The sequence below is a fragment of the Zingiber officinale genome, chromosome 4A (assembly GCF_018446385.1).
Source record: "Zingiber officinale cultivar Zhangliang chromosome 4A, Zo_v1.1, whole genome shotgun sequence".
NCBI classification, from domain to species: Eukaryota; Viridiplantae; Streptophyta; class Magnoliopsida; order Zingiberales; family Zingiberaceae; genus Zingiber; species Zingiber officinale.
The window spans coordinates 134,521,031-134,542,337 of record NC_055992.1 but is presented as its reverse complement, the minus strand read 5'-3'; the positions used below and the strand labels follow the sequence as shown (position 1 = coordinate 134,542,337).

The 21,307-nt window shown below is 39.0% G+C and overlaps 1 protein-coding gene across 1 annotated transcript; it reads left to right on the top strand.

Annotated features, from left to right (window-relative positions):
* Positions 1–9,054: 9,054 nt before the first annotated feature.
* Positions 9,055–9,648, top strand: LOC121972810. The gene is made up of 2 exons (XM_042524436.1): positions 9,055–9,139; positions 9,293–9,648. Exons 1-2 carry the CDS (start codon positions 9,055–9,057, stop codon positions 9,646–9,648), a joined length of 441 nt encoding a protein of 146 aa, XP_042380370.1.
* Positions 9,649–21,307: the final 11,659 nt, after the last annotated feature.

Genomic DNA, 21,307 nt, shown 5'->3' with positions numbered 1-21,307 from the left:
TAGAAGTCTTAAACAACATGAAGCTAGTAGAGACCATATGGATTGCATGATTGTTTGGGTTGAATTAGAAAAGAGGCTGAAAAAAAATTAAACAATTGATTACAGTATGCAACTTCAAATCAATAAAGAAAGACAACATTGGAGGCAAGTGTTAACAAGAATAATTTCCATTGTGAAAACACTTGCCAAAAATACTTTGGCATTTCGAGGGGATGATGAGAAACTTTATGTCGAGAACAATGGGCTATTTTTGCAAATAATAGAAATGGTTGCTGAGTTTGATCCAGTGATGGAGGAGCATGTTCGACGTTGTGAAGCAAGAGAATCTTAATATACATATTTTAGTCCAAAAATTCAAAATGAACTGATAGAGACTTTGGCAAATGAAGTGAAAAGGGCAATCATTGCAAAAGTTAAACATGCAAAATATTTTTCAGTAATACTTGATTGTACTCCAGATGCAAGTCATCAAGAACAAATGTCTCTAGTGCTACGATGTTTGGATGATTCGACGAGCACACCAAAAGTAGAAGAATATTGGGTTGAGTTTTTGAAGGTGGATGACACATAAGGTCTTGGGTTATTAAGTGAACTTCTAAATGTGTTAACTAGAGTTGGACTTGACATTGATGACATAAGAGGACAGGGGTACGACAACGGGTCTAACATGAGTGGAAGACACAAAGGTGTACAAAAAAGATTGCTTGAAATAAATCTGAGAGCCTTTTACACACCATGTGGTTGTCATAGTCTTAATTTGGCTTTAGTTGATATGGTGGAATGTTGTCCTAAAGCCAAATCCTTCTTTGGAGTGGTGCAACGCATCTACACATTATTTTCTTCCTCTACAAAGAGATGGAAAATTTTTAAAGATAAGGTGTCTGGTTTGACCGTTAAGCCATTGTCACATACCCGTTGGGAAAGTCATGTTGAAAGTGTTAAAGCCATAAAAGAGCAAATTGTAAATATAAGAGATGCTTTACTTGACTTGGCAGAAGTTGCTGAAGATTCTAAAACAAAGAGTGATGCGGAGACCTTAGCACTATATGATCTTGAGAGTTTTGAGTTCTTGCTTGGAATGGTAATTTGGTATAATTTGTTACGAGCAATAAATACTGTGAGTAAGTTTATTCAATCTGAAGATATGGATATTGATATTGCGATCAACCTTTTACAAGGACTTGATCAATTTCTTGATAAGTTTAGAGAAGAGGGGTTTGCTAGTTCCATGAATGAAGCCGTGCAAATCGCAAGTGAAATGGGGATTGAACCTAAATTTCGAGAAAAATGTATCATTCGAAGAAAGAAATAATTTGATGAAAGTTACAATGATGATGTGACACGATCAGGTGAAGAATCTTTTAGAGTTGAATATTTTCTGTTTATAATTGATCAAGCTCGATCTTCTCTTCAAGTTCGATTTGAACAATTTAAACAATATCAAGAGATTTTTGGGTTTTTATTGAATTTGGAAAAGTTAAAGAGTGAGCCTTTAACAAGCCTGATGAAGTCTTGTATGCAGCTTCAACAATTTTTGAGTCACGATAGACGTTCAGATATTAATGGTGATGAGTTGTGTTCAGAGTTGATGGTCGTGAGATGCTATTTAACAAATGAGAAAAGAGCAATTGATATGCTACAATGTTTGACAAAACTGAATGGTTTATTCCCAAATACTTACATTGCCTATAAGATTTTGTTAACAATACCAGTAACAGTTGCATCGGCAGAAAGAAGTTTCTCGAAGTTGAAGTTAATTAAGAATTATCTTCGATCAACAATGTCACAGGATAGACTAAATGGGCTAGCAATGTTGTCGATTGAGAAAGAAATAGTCAGAGAATTAGATTATGCAAATTTGATAAATATTTTTGCTTCTAAAACAGCTAGACGAGTAATTTTTATGTAATTATTTCAAATATGTATTACCTTTTTATTGATATAATATATTATTTTTGGTTTATTTATGTATTTAGTGTATTGTTATGTGTACATTGAGCATTACATTTATTTATCGTCACAAAAGGGCCACTTTTTATTTTCGCTTCAGGCCCCATCGAACATAGGTACGGCTCTGATAATTACTACATAAATCACAATCATCAATTTTAAATATATAATTTTTTTTTGGTCTTTTGTTAATAACTTTTTCTGTATATCTTATCGATATATATGAACGTAACATGAACGGTTAGAAGCATATATGAGTTTCATTTCCTATAGAACCTAAACCTGAGGGCATTTATTGGCTAGCTAGCTAGTTTTGTCATACTACTCTAGCTATAAATCAATGATAAATTATTTACTTTGATTATCGACAGCACAACCACTCGATATGAATAATTTGATTGTAGTAAAGGAAACTGAATGCTATCGTATACTAGGAATTTGTAAGCAATTAATGATTCTTGAAACTGTATTTTAAATTTACCTCCTCCTATATATCCTCATATATCTATAAATAGATGGGAGTGGCATGATACTCTAAACAAGCGATCACTTGAGTGAATTAGCGAGTGATACTCTAAACAAGCGATCACTTGAGTGAATTAGCGAGTGATATATCCATGGCTGCCCTTGTCACGCTCTCTGCTGCTGCTGTCCTCCTCGGACTCCTCCTGCCTTCCGCCATGGCCAACAACAACGTTCTCTTACGCGGCGACAAGCTGTTACCCGGCGAATCCCTCACCGAAGGGACCTATGAATTCATCATGCAGGACCACTGCATGCTCGTCCTCAAAGACAACGGCAATGAAGTGTGGTCCTTCCAAGGCAACGGCCGAGTCTGCTACGCCTTCTTCGATACCGACGGCAACTTCCGCATCTACAACGAAAACGGTGACACGGAAAGCGAGTTCAACACCATCCCCGGCTCCATCCTCGTCCTGCAGCGCGACGGCCACGTCGTCATCTACAGCAGGCCTGTATGGATTATCCCTGAGGGTGAACCCACGAACAGGAAGATCGCCATGGTGACTAAAAATTAGTTGACTTCACCACTGTCGTAAGTTAACCATGCATGGATCGCTAGCTATTAAATAAAACAGAATAAAAGGTAGCGAGGCATAAATAATTAGCGATATGCATGCATGCATGGTACGTCGCCTCGTTTTTATGTTTTTATGTTGTACGTACCTACTGTTAAGTTGGTTTCCGTCATCGATCAGCTTAATTAATTAAGTATCTACTTGCTCTGCTCTTTTATTAGTATTTTTAAAAGTTAAATTGCGTTGAAAAAATAACGAAAGAAAAACAATTAATTAAAGAAATCTAATAGGCAATAACACATATCAATTGAAAAAATAAAATTAATACAAGGCATGGAATCTAATTAATTAATTAATTAATATGAAACAATATTATTGGCTAATATTTGTGATTTTGGATGAGAAGATTTAATTAAAATTTTAGAGACCATCTCTAATTGGAATTAATACAGAGGACAGTTATTCAAGGGAATGAACTCCATGAGAATTAGTTCTTATTGAATAAAATAATTCTACCATTCCAGTACCAATTCGAGTGAGAGCAAATATTAATTCTACCATTCGTGTGCAATCATCTCGAGATAATAGTTTTTAATTTTTTTCTCTAAATATTTATTGTCTCCCACACAGCTTGAATAAAAATATTTTAATTATATCATAAATTATTTTATAGAAAAGTATTTAACTTAATTCTAATCTTACGGATCATGATCTAAATTACAATGAAGGTCAAATATAATTAACAAATAATTAAACCTTTCAACGGTCTTCGGGAGCAAATCTTGTAGGATAAGAAAGTAGTGGAGGATGGTGTACGTGAGCGTAAATTATTTTAATTAAGTTCGTTCCATGTGATGTGGTGCTTGTACAGTAGAGATTCAGCTCCGGTGTTATGGTCTAGTGAAAAGGTATTTAGTTATCATCCAGATATTCACAGTTTGATTTCAGTTATAATATATTTATAGAAATTTTTTTCTTAAAATAAGACTCATAATCAAGGGATGTTGATCTTCTGAATTGTCCGCTATAAACACTTTTTTTATTTATCCTGATGGTCGATAAAAAATCCTTCCCAATTCAATTAATTGTACTAGTAAAAATTCAAAATCTTATGTGGTGGTATGACTATTTAATTAAAAAATGGATGATAAGTATATAGTTTAAAATTTTATTTTGTTATATTCGTTTCTAATCTTTTAATATCAATCCACTAGCGGTATTCATTGTACTCATGAATGGACTTGATACAGGGATAAGGAGGAGTCCACCTGGTGCAGATCAATTATCACGGTATAGGTCAAAGTCAAGGTAGTTAACACTAGGATGTAAGCAAGGCTCGTTCGCATAACCCGAGCGGGAAGTGGCTACATCAGCCGATCGGAGGAAGCACTGTTCGGTTGACCGTTTAGATGAACCAATGTCTGATCATCCTGGTTGATAGGAGAGTGGGCCGAGCGTCAAAGGGCTAACGCCAGTGACCCCTTCCCTGGTTTGATTTGTTTTGCAGATAGGAGCGAGGTCTTCATCCAATCAGCAGAACTACCACATCCCCGGCTTTCCAGCTTCACGCTTTCGGACAGGATCATTTTTGCGTCGTCTGTGGAAACATCACCTGCATCTGAACGAGAAGATGGAAGATGTCAGACGATTCACAACGGTAACGCTAACACAAGAGGAGCTCAACAAGCTGATACAGACCCGAGTGGAGAAGATAGTGGAACAACAGCAACAAGAGTTGGTCGAGCGTCAAGTGCAAGAGCCTCAGCCTCCGCGACAGGTCACCAGAATGAGCGAGGGGACCGAGTGAAACAACTTTCCATTCGCGAACCAAAAAAGAGGCCGATCAGCACCTATGGGGAAGCCCCTCATGCGCCGGTCCCATTCCATCAAGCGCCGTTATGGACTCCAACAGAAGAGAAGGCCCGAGCGGACAGAGACCAAGGATCTTCCTCAGATAAGGCACCCACTCGAGACACAAGGAAAAGGAAGACACCCAGAGAGGATAATTCGCCTGATCGAGTCAATCAATAGTTTTCGAAGGGGATTCTAAATGACCCTCTGCCGAAGCATTACACCCCACTGACGATCGGAGAATATAATGGAGCGACCGACCCCAATGACCACTTGGCCAAGTTTGATAAGGCGGCCACACTCCACAAGTACACGGATGGGGTGAAATGTCAAGTCTTCCTCACCATGTTATCTGGATCGGCGCAACGTTGGTTCAAGCGGTTGTTGAGCAACTCCACAACTTCAAAGACTTCAAAACGGCCTCCCTGCATCACTTCGCTAGCAGTTGCTGCCATCAGAAGACGAGTGTGAATCTATTTTCACTAAAGCAGAGGCCCCGAGAGGCATTAAGGGCTTATATTCAGTGCTTCAATCAGGTGGTGATGGACATCCTGGCAGTCTCCTCGGACGTGTTGGTGAACCGCTTCACCCAAGGGCTCACCGAAGGAGAGTTCTTCCGGTCGCTCATTCAAAGGTTGCCGAGGGACTTTGGCCATCTACAAAAGAAGGTCAATGAATCCATCAACGTGGAAGAAGCCTAGGTGGCAAGGAAGAAGGAGATGCTCGCCAAGCCCGCAGGAGTGTCTGAATGGCGATAGCCGAGCAGTCATCAACCCCCCAAGGGGCCTCGATCAGGAGAAGCCCCACCGAATGAGCTTAGGACACATGCCATGTAGCATGTGGCGACCACTCGTCCAAAGGCTGCAAAAGGCAAGATGTGGACGTCGATATTCTGCTCTTTCCACCAATCAGCAATGCACAACACCCGGGATTGCTATGACTTGGTAGCTAGGAAGCCGACCCTGCGGGGATATCGTCGTCGATCCCCATCACCTGATCAACGACAAAGGTGTCAATCAACTGGCCGATGGGAAGAAGACAAGACAACAGCCGAACCTCGCCACCATCGACCTCAGCGTTTGAGCAATTGAAATCTCTCCCGAGTCTCTGCCGAGCGGAACAAACCGTCGGCGCAGGAGGAAGATAAAGGAGTAATGTCACCTGGGAAGAGATAGGAATGATAATCGGTGGGCCGATTGGTGGAGACTCTAACCGAGCAAGCAATTCGCATGCTCGGCGACTCGAGATCCACACTATTTGCTGCAGTAGGGAGAGAGCTAAAGGACTCGAGATCAGTTTTGGCCCTAGAGATTTAGAGAGAGTGGAAGTTCCTCACGATGATGCACTAATCATCCGAGTGGTAATTGTTAATTATACAATCCATCGAACTTTTGTTGATACAGGGAGCTCGGTGAACATCATATACAAAAAGGCATTAGATTAGTTGCAAATCAGCCGGAGCGAACTGCTACCGATGATAACCCCGCTCTATGGTTTCACTAGCAACGAAGTGTTGCCAATCGGCCAGACCAAGTTGGCCATCTCACTCAGCGAGGAGCCCCTGAAGAGGACAAGGACCACAAACTTCATTGTGGTAGACGCACCGTTAGCCTACAACATTATTTTAGGCTGACCGACCCTCAACGAGTTCCGAGTGGTAACATCCACCTACTACCAGAAGATTAAGTTCTCGGTGGACGACAAGGTGGGAGAAGTTAAAGGTGACCAATTGATCACTCGGCGATGCTACGTCGAGATGATCATATTAGAAGTGAGGACCGCTTGAAAAAACCCGCACCTGGAGGTGAACGCCATCATTGAGAAGCCCCCTACGCTGGTTTATGAAAAAAAGGAAGAGGTCCAAATCCACCTAAGCCAGTTAGAAGAAACCACCTTCATTGTCGTCGATCTGGAAAATGAGAAAAAGGCAGAGCTGTCTACCTGCCTTAAGCGAAACCATGACATGTTCTCCTGGTCGACCCACGAGCTCCCCAAAATCTTACCGAACATCACCTAGCACGAGCTTCATATCCAACCAGACGCTCAGCCCGTGAAGCAGCGGAAAAGGGACTTTAGCGCGGAGCAGAACCTGATCATCTGGGTGGAAATGGAGAAATTACTAGAAGTCGGCCACATCCAGGAAGTCCAATTCCTGAGCTAGCTCGCTAATATCGTGCTAGTCTCCAAGCCAGGCAACAAATGGTGGGTGTGCATCGACTTCCGCGACTTGAATAAGGCGTGCCTAAAGGATTTCTATTCACTGCCCCGGATAGACCAGATGGTGGACTCTATGGTGGGCTACAAGCTGATCTGCATGCTCGATGCATATCAAAGCTATCATCACCAAGTGCCGCTCGCCAAAGAAGATCAGGAAAAGTTAGCGTTATCATGGCCGACGGAACATTTTGCTACAACGTCATGCCGTTCAAATTGAAGAACGTCAACGCCACCTACTAGAGGCTCACGAACAAGGTGTTTCGGAAGCAGATCAGCCGCAACTTGGAGGTATACGTCGACGACATATTAATAAAGTCAATCTGAGCTGCTGATCTATGTGTAGATATCGAAGAAACATGTCGAACCTTGAGGACATACGGGATGAAGCTGATCCCGAGCAAGTGTCTGTTCGACGCTAACAGCGAACATTTCCTCAGATATATTGTCACCAAACGGGGTATCAAGGTAAATCCAAGTAAGCTGAAGGCGCTACAAGACATGTCCCTGCCCCACAACTTGAAGGTGGTCCAACGGCTAACCGGAGAGATCACTGCACTATCCAAGTTCATCTCTAAGTCATCCGACCAAAGTCATCTATTCTTCAAGGTTCTACGCCGAGCTACAAAGTTTCAATGGGATGTAGAGTGTGATCGGGTGTTAGAAGAGTTCAAGAATTACCAAAACTCATTGCCTGTATTAGCTAAGTTGAGCGCTGGAGAGACACTCTAGATCTATTTGTCGACCATCGAGTATGCGGTTGGTTCGGCATTAGTAAAGCAGAACGACCCTGAATAGTAGCACGTGTATATTCTGAGTCATATATTGAAAGATGTTGAGTCCCACTACACCTGTCTTAAAAAGTTGGCTTATGCACTGTTGTTAGCCGTTCGGAGACTTCACCCGTACTTCCTGTCTCACCCGATCATTGTGATGACCAACATCACCCTGGGAAGAGTCCTCCTCAACCCGGAGGCGTCCGGGCGAATGATCAAATGGATAACCAAACTAAGTGAGTTTGATATTCAATATCAACCCCGAACGGCGATCAAAGCTCAGGTCTTGGCTGATTTCGTCACGGAAGTCCAGAACGCCAAGCAAGAAGCAACTTGGACTTGGAGAATATATGTTGATGGTTCGTCCACCCAACAAGGAAGCGGAATCGGCATTCTACTCATTTCACCACGAGAAGACCGGATGCAACTTTCCGTCTGGCTTGATTATATGGCCACCAACAACGAAGCTGAGTATGAAGACTTGATAGCCGGCTTACAAGCAGCACGACATGTCAGAGCCACAAAAGTCCTCATTCACTTGAACTCTCAATTGGCCGCCCAACAGCTATCAGGGACGTTCAAGATTAGCAACTCCTAACTCAAGTTATATGTAGAAGCTTTCGAGAAATTAAAGATAAATTTTCAAGAGGTCACTGTACAGAAAATCCCCCGATCAGACAATCAAGTAGCGGACGAACTGGCTAAGTTAGCTATTTCATTATCGTCGGTCGTGATCAACCAGCCAATCGAACAAGTTTCATTGGTAGTGCACATCAACCGGATGGAGAGAGTGGTCTTCTCGAGCGACTAGAGAACAATGCTATAGGAATTCCTCCGATCGGGTAACACTCCGGTCGACCAGGAGGCAACGCAACTATTAAAGAAGAGGGCCAGATGATTCACCTTAATCAAAGACCAACTTTATAAGAGATCTTTCTCAAGGTCGATGCTCAAATGTGTGTGCTCGTAGGATATTAAGTATATACTCCAAGAAGTACATCTTGACTCCTGTGGAAGTCATCTGGGCGGTTGTTCACTGCTCGAAAGATCCTCCTGGCTGGATTTTTTGGCTAACTCTCCAAGAGGATGCCACTCGGACAGTAGCCACATACTTGTCCTACCAATGGTATCACAATATCCTGTATTTACCAACCGAGGAGATGAAGGCATCCACGATATCTTGCCCGTTCGGCCAATGGGGCATGAATATCTTGAGACCGTTTCCCATGGCAACTAGTCAGTGGAGGCTCTTGCTCGTCGCGGTGGAATACTTCCCAAAATGGGTGGAGGTCGAGTCACTTGCAAGGATAAGTGAGTAGATGGTCATCAAATTCATCTGGCATAACATCTTGTGTCGGTTTGGTATCCCCCACCTGCTCGTCTCGAATAACTGGAGGCACTTCGTGGGTCGGAGGTTCAGGGAGTGGTGCGAAGGCTATGGCATCTAGCAGGCCTTCACCTCAGTGGCCTACCCCCAGAGCAACGGGCAGGTGGAAGTCGCAAATCGGGAGATCCTTAAAGGCTTACAAGCTCGGCTCGAACACGTCAGGGGCAGCTTGGTCGACGAGCACCCGAGTGTCTTATGGGGATTTCACACGACTCCAAAAGAGGCGGCCGGCGTAACACCATTCCAACTAGTGTATGGAGGAGAAGCGGTACTCCCCATAGAGGTTGGAGTAGAATTCGACCGGGTGCAACTCTATGATGAAGAAAATTCCAAGCGGAGGTTAATGGAGCTCGACTTGGTGGATGAATCATGGGATAAAGCCACTATCCAGCTAATGGCATACCGACAGCGGATGAGGCAGAACTACAACTGAAGGGTGATCCCGAGGTCTTTCCAGGTTGGAGATCTAGTATGGAAGAAAATTAAGCTGGTCGGCGACGTCACCAAGCTCGAGGCACCATGGGGAGGACCCTACAAAATTATGCAGAAACTCCGTTCGGGGGCCTACTATTTGGAGGACGAAGATGGAAGACAACTCGAGTGGCCATGGAGTGCAAATCATCTCCAACCCTATAAGGCTGGGTGAGAGGTACGTGAGCAAATATAAGTGTACTTGTGTATATGCCTTCTGAATGCAGGACAGACATAAATAAACAATGGAAGTTTTCCAGACTCTTGAGCGATCGGCCAAGTTAGAAGTCGAGCGGTGACTATAAACCCCAGTCTTCACCAACGGTCAAGCGGCAACCTTAAACCCCAATCTTCACAAACGGTTAAGAAGCAACCTTAAAACCTTGTCGTCATCAGTGGTCGAGCGTTGACCATCTCGCCCGAGCGGGTGCCGCGGGCGCCCCGAGTTGGTCCAGGCGTCCGGACTCGAAAACTCATCCAGAAGTTGAGGTGGAGCATGTCGACTGGTCGAGCCACGTGGTTCAGGCACCCGGAGGGGTTCTAGGCACCCAAAATGGGCCTAGATAAAGGCCTTCAACTAGGAGCTTCAAGAAATCAACTGCTACGTCTTTTACTCTTGTGTGGTGCTCCGAAAAAGCTCCTACGATACTGTGAAGCTCCTCCGACAATCGACGATCAAGACTTTCTTATTTTCTTTGTTGTCTGTAACATTGCTTTTAGTTCTTGTATTAACTTGTGTAATCATTCGAGCTATTAGTGAATTGCCCAATGAAAACATTCGAAGAGTACAGGCTTTGGAGTAGGAGTCGTTGAAGACTCTAAACTAAGTAAAACTAATTGTGTTAGTGCTTAGTTTCTCTGTTTCTTTTCCTCCTTTATTCTTTCGTTGCATACCTATTTTTAGTCGTAATTTTTGGCAAACACTATAAATGAGGGATACAACACTGTTCGTCCTCCCCTCTTCAACGGGGATTATTTCCCGTACTAGAAAAAGTGAATGGAGGTGTACCTGAAGACCCACATCGATCAATTGTTCACAATTCGACGAGGATACCAGGCACCGATGGACGAAGCAACAAAAGTACTGATTGAACCAGAAAGATGGAATCTAGAAGACAAGAAAAAAGCCCAGATCGACTTCAAGGCCATGAACATCATCTAGTATGGACTTACCAAGGAAGACCTGAACCGCGTCGGCCCATTCGAGAATGCTAAAACGCTCTGGGACAAACTGATAGAACTCCACAAAGGCACAAGTGATGTAAAGATAACTGAAAAGGATTCATTTCTGAATAAATCACTTAGCATCGGCGGTCACCCCCCTCCCCCCTTTGCCGGAGGTGGAACCCCTAGTACTATGGGTTCCACCAGTGGAGATAGAGGATACCGCCTCTTGTTACGCCTAAAAATCTCCCCTCCATGCTTGAATTCCTAGATCCGCCACTGCTTGTAAAATGAAATCAAGCAATACAAACTCAAATAGAAAAAATAAATTCAAATCAAGTAACTACAAAGCTAATTTAAATTATCATCAAGTTGATTATAACTATAAAAATAATTGACATAAATCTAAAACCTAAATCTAAAAGTTCAATAATTCAGGGGGAGACTCCAAATTAGTTAGCACCTCCAAAACAACAGTTTACCTGGCAGGGTAATTAGGATTATATTAAAATAGATAAAAATTTAACTTGAAAAATAGCACTGGAGAAGTTTTCGATGATAGTAGGTTAGGGAAACTATGTCTATACATGTCTAGGAAAATATGATTTTGACCTGGTGCATTTGGCTTAGTGGAACTAACTGAAGCTACTCCTTACCAATCCTAACTAGTTAAACCAAGGTTTTGTTATTAAGTTCAGTGGATAGGACTATTTAAAAATTTTAAAGACGTAGTTACTCTAATGATATCCAGGTGATTTACCATGCTTTAGAATTTTATCCAAAGAATGTATATTTGTTGAACCCAAAGGTAAACTTAAATCTAACACAAGTTAAACCAAACTTTGAAATTCAACCTAACTCATCTCACAAAACCATAGAATCTCTTTCTCTGAAAATTTAGACTGGGTGAGATGAATAAGGATAAAATTTAAATTAAGTTAAATTAAATTAAAATTAAAATAAATCAAGTTAAAATAAGTTCACACTTAAGCTGAAATTTTGTTTCTCCTAATTTTTTTTAGTAATCTAAATAAATATTGGACAGTGGTTGCTCCCAACACATGACCGGAGATCTAACAATATTCACAAAGTTAACCTTCAAAAGACTAGGAACAGTTACCTTTGGAAACAACAGCAAACTGAAGGTAATTGGAATAGGTAACATTGAATTAGAATCCAATTTCGTTATTAATAAAGTACTCCTTATTAAAAATTTCAAATTCAACTTACTCAGTATTAGTCAATTGTGTGACTCAGAATATAAGATTAGGTTTACATCCACTGAATGCTTAATTAAACATATGAAAGACCCTACAATAAGATTAAAAGGACTTAGGAATAATAATATTTATACAATTAACCTAGCCAACTCCTCACTTAAGTGTCACTTGACACAAAAAGAGAAAACCTAACTGTGGCATAGGAGAATGTCCCACATCAACTTTAGAAACCTCACCAAACTAAATGGCTTATTTAGAGGACTACCAAAACTACATAACTTAGACTCAACATTTTGTAATGCTTGTCAACAAAAAAAGCACACCAAATCAACCCACAAACTGTTGGATCTAGATGCGCTAGAGGAGGGGGGGTGAATAGCGCTCGTGGCTTTCACGCGTTTCATAATCGAAAAACTCAAGTTAAGCAGCGGAAATTTAGAACAAAAGCACATGCACACAGAAGACTCCAAGATTTACTTGGTTCGGAGCCTTGGGTGACTCCTACTCCAAGGCCTGCGATAGTTGATCGCTTTCAGTGGGCAACAACTATAATATCGCAAAGAGTACAATAAATGATTACAATTAAATGCACTGAAAAACTTATACCGACAACAATAAATCTTAGAATCGCAGCTCTAAGTCGTTCGGGACTTGTCGTAGCTTGGCCGGAACGTCTCGTTAGCAGCAAACAGTAGAAGGATCACTTAAGAATTGTTCCTTTAAGGCTGCTGGTAGAGACCCCTTATATAGCCTGCTGGAGGAGCCTCCAAGCCTGTCCGAGGCACCATCAGGTTGCCGAGTCAGCCGCGTGGATGAGCGCTGAAACCTTCGTTGCTGATCGTCTTGAAGGCGCCGTCATGGCCAGTCCAAGGCACCTCAAAGTATCGGTCCAGGGCGCCTCCAAGTCCTACGGAGGCACCTCCAGCTCCTCTGCGCAGCTAGCTCACCTTCTGCACCCGAGGAGCCTTCAAGTTCCATGGAGGCACCTCGGATACTGTTCATCCGAGGCAAAATGTGCACTTTAGTCCCTGTAAAATATGTTAGTCCATAAAATACCCATATACCCTACAAGATAAAGTTAGCATACATATAAATATAATAAAAGAAGTATGACAGCCTCCGGACTGTCCGATTCTAACTTCAGATTTCCAGCCGGAAATCCTAGGTCGAACCGACGCCTACTGTTCCCTCCGCAGGGAACGCGTCCTCACCTACTCCACTCACAAGAGCATACCTGATGCCAGTCCAGTCCTCCAGACCGACTAGACTTTCTGCCTAGGGTTACCACCCCCTAGGACCTAAGGTTATCACCCCTTAGGGTTTTCCGCCACCTAGCGTTACCTCCCCCAAGGACCTAAGGTTACCCCCCCCCTTAGGATTTCCACCACCTAGGGTTATCACCCCCTAGGACCTAAGGTTGCCGCCCCTTAGGGTTTTCCTCCACCTATGGTTACCACCCCCTAGGACCTAAGGTTATCGCCCCTTAGGATTTTCCTCCTACCTAACCGCAGTTAGGACTTTCCTGCAAACTCATTCAAGCACATTAGATAACAAATAACCTTAACTTTGAATCTCTTTGCCATTATCAAAATTAGGGTTCGATCGTCGGATGCTTCCCGCACTAACAATCTCCCCCTTTTTGATTATGGCAACTGAAATTCAAAGTTAAGCAAAAAGATATAATAAAGAAATGTTTATAAAGCATCACTATCATAAGCATAAATTTGGTAAGCATAACTTAGATATAAAGCTCCCCCTAAATAGAAGATACAAAAACTCCCTCTTAATAAAAGCTCCCCTTGAATTTTAAATTTCAAAATTTCTTTTCTTTGAATTTATTTTTATTTGAATTTTCTTTACTCTCCCCTTTTGCCATATATCAAAATAAACAAGAGAGAGTAAAGAAAAATAAGTATAGGCCTTAGTTTGTTTTGAAAAATTATTTTGAAAAGATGACCTAGCTTAAAAAAGATAGTAAAAACTTTTAAATAGAGGGTAAAAAGAGTTTGATAAACACTTCGCTTTTTAGATTAAATTTTCTTGTAAAACTTTAGCTAAGTGAAATCAAAACCAAGTTTGAATAAAGTTATAAAGCTAGATTTGAAAACCTTTGAAAAAAAAACTTAGCCAAATTTGAATAAGCATTTGAAAAGTAATGAAAAGCTTTTGAAAAGTACTCAGATAAATTTAAATAAGCATTTGAAAAATACTAAGCTTTTGAAAAAATATTTAATTAAACTTTGAAAAGCTTTAAAAACCAAGTTAGATTTTTAAATAAGTTTTTTAAAAGATTTTTAAATAAGTTTTTAAAAGATTTTTAAATAAGTTTTAAAAAGATTTTTTAAATAATTTTCTAAAAGATTTTTTAAATATGTTTTTTAAAGATTTTTAAATAAGTTTTTAAAAGATTTTTTTAAAACAAGTTTAAAAAGATTTTTAAATAAATTTTTAAAAGATTTTTTAAATAAGTTTTTAAAAGATTTTAAAATAAGTTTTTAAAAGATTTGTAAATAAGTTTTAAAAGATTTTTAAGTAAGTTTTAAAAGATTTTAAAATAAGTTTTTAAAATATTTTTTAAATAAGTTTTTTAAAAGCTTTTTAAATAAGTTTTAAAAGATTTTTTAAATAAGTTTTTAAAAATATTTTTAAATAAGTTTTAAAAGATTTTTAAATAACTTTTTTAAAAATATTTTTTAAATAAGTTTTTAAAAAAATTTAAATAAATTTTTTAAAAGATTTTTAAATAAGTTTTAAAAGATTTTAAAATAAGTTTTAAAAGATTTTTAAATAATTTTTAAAACATTTTTAAATAAGTTTTAAAATGATTATTAAATAAGTTTTAAAAGTTTTTAAATAAGTTATTAAAATATTTTTAAATAAGTTTTTTAAAAGATTTTTAAATAAGTTTTTTTAAAAGATTTTTAAATAAGTTTTTAAAAAGATTTTTAAATAAGTTTTTTAAAAGATTTTAAAATAAAATTTTAAAAGATTTTTAAACAAGTTTTAAAATATTTTTAAATAAGTTTTAAAAGATTTTTTTAAAATAAGTTTTAAAAGATTTTTTTTAAATAAGTTTTAAAAGAGTTTTAAATAAGTTTTTAAAATATTTTTAACTAAGTTTTTTTAAAGATTTTTAAATAAGTTTTTAAAAGATTTTTAAATAAGTTTTAAAAATATTTTTAATAAGTTTTTAAAATATTTTTAATAAGTTTTTAAAAGATTTTTAAATAAGTTTTAAAATATTTTAAAATAAGTTTTAAAAGATTTTTTATATAAGTTTTAAACGATTTTTTTAAGAAGTTTTAAAAGATTTTTTAAATAAATTTTTAAAAAGATTTTTAAATAAGTTTTTTAAAGATTTTTAAATATGTTTTGAAAGAATATTTGACTTAGTTAAGTTTAAAAGATTACATTAGATTAATTTATTTGATTAAATTTGATTAAGTTGATTAATTAAGTTGATTTCTTTAATTAATTAGGTTCAACCTAGATCCATCTCACCTGATTCTAAGTTATCAATCAGGGAATCTTAAGTAGTTTTGTGAGATAATTATCTTTAATTTTGATTATTTCTAAGGATTGGTTTACAGTTGAAGTTAGACTCAGGTTTTACCGAAGTTGATTAAATATTCATTTCAAGGATTGGCTCCCAAGCAGTGGCAAGGCACTAAGCCTTCTTGGGTATGGGATCATCCACCACTTTCTAGACAGAGCCGCTCAAAGAAATTAAACATTTAAACTTCTTACAGTAACTCCTAGGTTTAACTACAGTGTAAATTAAACCTATGTCCTTATCTAACCTAAATCTAAACTGGTATAGAAATAAACAGGGAAAACAATCATCAAGCAAGTTCATTTAACAATATAGATAGTTTTTCTATTGGCTCCCCCTGGATCATAGCCTTGATATGGTTTATCAAGGTAATAGACTTGATCCTTGGGGACCCAATATTGACCAGGTCCAACTTGATTAACCAAGTTGGACTTAGGTACCCACGTTTGGACTACTTTTCTATTTGGTTTGTTCACTAAAGATAAATAGGATCGATATTTCTTTTTGGTTTTAAATCCTAATCCGGATCTGTTGTAAATGGCTCTTTGTTTTCCAAGAATTAGGTTAAGGTTCTTGGAGCCTAAAGAATACTGTTCCAACGTTTTCTTCAAATCCTTGACTTGAGTTTTCAGGCTGGAATTTTCTTCCTCAAGCTTTTGGACTTGAGTTGAATTTTCAGTCTGAACTGATTTAGTCAAGGATTCGGAGTTAGTCACTTCTTTAAGGGTTGTTACCTCCTTTAGAACTGACTTAATCCGAATATTGGATTTAGCTAATTTGCACATTAAGTAATTAGCTAAATTGTGTAAACGTGGGATACTTACAGTGGGGTCAGGCCCTTATGAAACGGATACGGATCCGTGGCTTGTTTATGATTCTGCTTCTGATTTGGACTCGTTGAGTTGATCTCGGGACGTAAATGCGAGGAAACTCGTCTGCTCACGCTCGTCGTCGGAATCTTCTGAGGAGGATTCTTCGAAGGTGGCCTTTAAAGACTTCTTTTTTCCTTTGATACTTCTTTGCATCTTTTTGATTTGGGCAGTTGGCTTTGATCTACCCCTTCTGATTGCAACCGTAGCAGGTCACTTCGAACTTCACCTTCGAATTCGATTGAGCCTCCTTGGATTGAATTGCCTTCTTGAGGTCCTTCTTATTGAAGCCTTTCTTCTTCTTGTAGAGCTTCCTTACTAAGTTGATGAGTTCAGCCATAAGCTCGTCGTATTCATCGTCTGAGTTAGGTTCTTCTTCTGACTCCGGTTCGGTTCTGCGCCTCGATCTCGGTTCGCGTGTTGTGCCAGTACCTGCAACCAAAGCTATACCCTTCTCGACCGGGCGTGCATTAGTCTGCTCATGCAATTCAAATTCAGAGAACAGTTACGTTCATCTAATTTAATTGAAGATAAGTCCTTGGATACCTTGTACGCATCTACCATGGATGCCCACAAGGTATTCCTAGGGAAGGCATTGAGTGCATACCTTATAACGTCCCTGTTCTCCACCCTTTGGCCGATTGCGTGGAGTCTGTTCAATAGGTCTTGTATGTGGGCGTGTAGTTGGCTTGCCATTTCACCCTTCTACAACTTAATGTTATATAATTTATTGAGAATGAGGTCACGCTTACTTACCTTCGTGTCTGATGTACCCTCATGTAGTTCGATTAGCTTTTGCCATAGCTCCTTTGCACTTGAGAAAGGTCCTACTCTGTTGAGTTCCTCCTTTGTTAGGCCACACTAGAGGGTGCAGGTTGCTTTGGTGTTTGCTTCTACCTTCTTGATTAGTGTTGCATCCCAGTTCTTACAAGGTATCAGCTTGTCGGCGCCGTCAGTTGGAAGTTCAAGTCCGGTCTTGACGATCATCCACATCTCGAACTGGGTCTACAAGTACGACTCCATTCGGCCCTTCCAATAGCCGAAGTCTTCGCCAAAGAAGAGCGGGGGTCGGACTATGTCGTAGCCTTCTTGTTGGGCCATTTAAAACTTGCACACAAAAAAAATAGAAAAAATATGTCCCAAGACTTGGTCTTGGATTAGCAGTGCGGGATGTATAATAAAAGAGAAACGAACTCGAGTGGTGTTGCACCAACTTCGAAAAAAAATGATTCAAAAAAATTGGAATGTAGCAATTATACTAATTCCAATCGAATCCGAAAAATTGAAAAGACCACGATAAAATTTGCTTGAACGGTGGTTTCACCTATTCGAATCGACCCCGCTCTGATATCAATTGTTGGATCAAGATGTGCTAGAGGGAGGTGAATAGCGCTCGTGGCTTTCACGTGTTTCGTAATCGAAAAACTCGAGTTAAGCAGCGGAAATTTAGAACAAAAGCACATGCACACAGAAGACTCCAAGATTTACTTGGTTCGGAGCCTTGGGCGACTCCTACTCCAAGGCCCACGATCATTGATCGCTTTCGGTGGGCAACAACTATAATATCACAAAGAGTACAATAAATGATTACAATTAAATGCACTGAAAAACTTATACCGACAACAATAAATCTTAGAATTGTAGCTCCAGGTCGTCGGGGACTTGTCATAGCTTGGTCGGAGCGTCTCGTTAGTAGCAAGCATTAGAAGGATCACTTAAGAATTGTTCCTTTAAGGCTGCTGGTAGAGACCCCTTATATAGCCTGCTGGAGGAGCCTCCAAGCCTGTCCGAGGTGCCTTCAGGTTGCCGAGTCAGCCGCGTGGATGAGCGCTAAAACCTTCGTTGCTGATCCTCTTGAAGGCGCCACCATGGCCAGTCCAAGGCACCTCAAAGCACCGGTCCAGGGCGCCTCCAAGTCCTATGGAGGCACCTCCAGCTCCTCTGCGGAGCTAGCTCACCTTCTGCACCCGAGGCACCTCCAAGCTACATGGAGACGCCTTGGATACTGTTCATCCGAGGTAAAATATACACTTTAGTCCCTACAAAATATGTTAGTCCATAAAATACCCACATGCCCTGCAAGACAAAGTTAGCACACATATAAATATAATAAAAGAAGTATTTGACAGCCTCCGTACTGTCCGATTCTGACTTCGAATATCCAGCCAAAAACCCTAGGTTGAACCGATGCCTACTATTCCCTCCGCAAGGAACGCATCCTCACCTACTCCACTCACAAGAGCATACCTGATGCCAGTCCGGTCCTCCAGATCAACTGGACTTTCTACCTAGGGTTACCACTCCCTAGGGTTTTTCGCCACCTAGGGTTACCTTCCCCTAGGACCTAAGGTTAGCCCCCCCCCCTTTAGGATTTCCACCACCTAAGGTTACCACCCCCTAGGACCTAAGGTTGCCGCCTCTTAGGGTTTTCCTCCACCTAGGGTTACCACCCCCTAGGACCTAAGTTTATCGCCCCTTAGGATTTTCCTCCTGCCTAACCGTAGTTAGGACTTTCCTGCAAACTCATTCAAGCACATTAGATAATAAATAACCTTAACTTTGAATCCCTTTGCCATTATCAAAACTAGGGTTCGATCGTCAGATGCTTCCCGCACCAAAACAAACCAACTAATTCAACACTTAAATTATTACACCTAGATTTATTTGACACACATGGGATAAAATCTGTTAATGGAAATTTATATTGTCTAGTAAAAATTGATGATTACTCAAGATTCACTTGGGTAAAATTCTTGAAAATAAAGATGAAATATTTAGTAATTTTTGTAAGCAAACTAAAAATGAAAAAGACTTAAAAATCAAAAGGATTAGGAGTGATAACGGTGGGGACTTTAAAAATCACAGGTTTACTAAATTCTGCTTAAAAAATGGGTACCATTAAGAATTCTCGTGTCCTAATACACCCTAACAAAATGGAATAGTGGAAAGAAAAAATAGAACTATCCAAGAAGCAACTAGAACAATGCTTAATGAACACTAATTACCAAAATATTTCTGGGCAGAAGCTATTAGTATAGTCTGCTATGTACAAAATAAAACAACAATAAATAAGAAACAGGATAAAATCCCATTTGAAATTTATTATAATAAATTACCAAATATTAAATACTTTAAGGTATTTGGATATCCTGTTTACATATTAAATACAAGGGAATACTTAGAAAAATTTATCTCAAAAGTAGAAAATAGAATCTTTATAGGATATTCCCTAAACAATAGAGGATATAGAATTTATAATAAAATTATTCTAAGAATTGAGGAAACAACTAATGTAAAATTCAACGAAATTATAAAAGAATCTAACTCAACTCAACCTTAGTATCAACCAATAGACTTCATTAGAGCTAGCACTAATCTAGAGGGAGCAAGTGAAAACCCAATAGGTGAATACGAGGATGAACAGAATCAATCACAAGAAAATGAACAAACATAAATTGAGCCTAAAATAATAAGAGTCAGCTTAGACCGCTCAATTAAACAAATTATAGGTGGCCCAGACCTAAGAGTTCAGATTAGATCATCCTTTAGAAACTTAAGTCAAATATCCTTAATCTCAAAAATTGAATCCAAAATGATAGAAGAATCCCTACTTGATACAGACTGGATTATATTCATGAAGGAAGAACTGGCTCAATTTAAAAGAAATGAAGTCTGGGACTTAGTACCACTATCTGATAATAAAAAGGTAATAGAAACAAAATGGGTATTCAGAAATAAACCAAGTGAAAATAGGAAAATTGTTAGAAACAAGACTAAACTAGTAGCTAAAGGGTTTAGTCAAGTAGAGAGACTTGAATATGATGAAACATATGCTCCAGTAGCCAGACTTGAGTTTATTAGAATACTACTGAGCTATGCAGGCCATAAAGGATTTAAGCTTTATCAAATGGATGTTAAATCTACCTTTTTAAATGGGCTAATAAAGGAAGAAGTCTATGTAGGTCAATCACCTGGGTTTGAAAGCCTAGATCATCCTAACCATGTCTTTAAATTAAAGAAAGTCTTGTATAGTCTTAAACAAGCACCTAGGGCCTGGTATGAAAGGTTGACCTCCTACCTAATTTTCAATGGATTCAACCAAGGTCAAATTGATCCAACTCTATTTTGTCAAATTAGTCAAACAAGATTTCTTTATAGCCCAAGTATATGTAGACGACATAATTTTTAGCTCAACCAACTCAGAATTTTTGCAAGAATTTATAACACTAATGGAACAACAATTTGAAATGAGCTTAGTAGGTAAACTAACTTATTTCTTAGGATTACAAATTAAATAAATAAATGAAAGAAATTATGTTTACTAACAAAAATACATCATAAAATTACTTAAAAAATTTGGAATGGAAAATACTAAAGAAATAAAAATACCAATGACAACTAACACAACTTTAGACAATGACCCAAATGGAAAACCCATAGAACTAAAATACTATAGGAGTGTCATAGGCAGTCTTTTATACTTAACTGCAAGTCGATCTGATATTTATTTGCAGTTAGTATGTGCGCTAGATACCAAATCTATGCTAAGGAATCCCACTTAACTAATGTAAAAAGAATTTTTATATATTTGAAAGGCACGCCAAATGTAGGAATTTGGTACCCTATAATATCTAATTTTGAACTAAAGGTTACTCTGACTCAGATTATGTCGACTGTAAACTAGATCATAAAAGTACAAGTGGTGGATGCCAATTACTTGGATCATCACTTATCAGCTGGTTTAGTAGAAAATAACACTATGTTGCTTTATCTACTACTGAAGCCGAGTACATAGCAATGGGCGAGTGTGTAGCA

What these genes read in the sequence shown, in the direction of transcription:
- LOC121972810 (XM_042524436.1), top strand. Translation starts at nt 9,055, where the DNA reads ATGGCAACTAGTCAGTGGAGGCTCTTGCTCGTCGCGGTGGAATACTTC. An exon ending in CGAGTCACTTGCAAGGATAA is followed by an intron (nt 9,140 to 9,292) that starts GTGAGTAGATGG and finishes CCTTCACCTCAG; the next exon opens with TGGCCTACCCCCAGAGCAAC.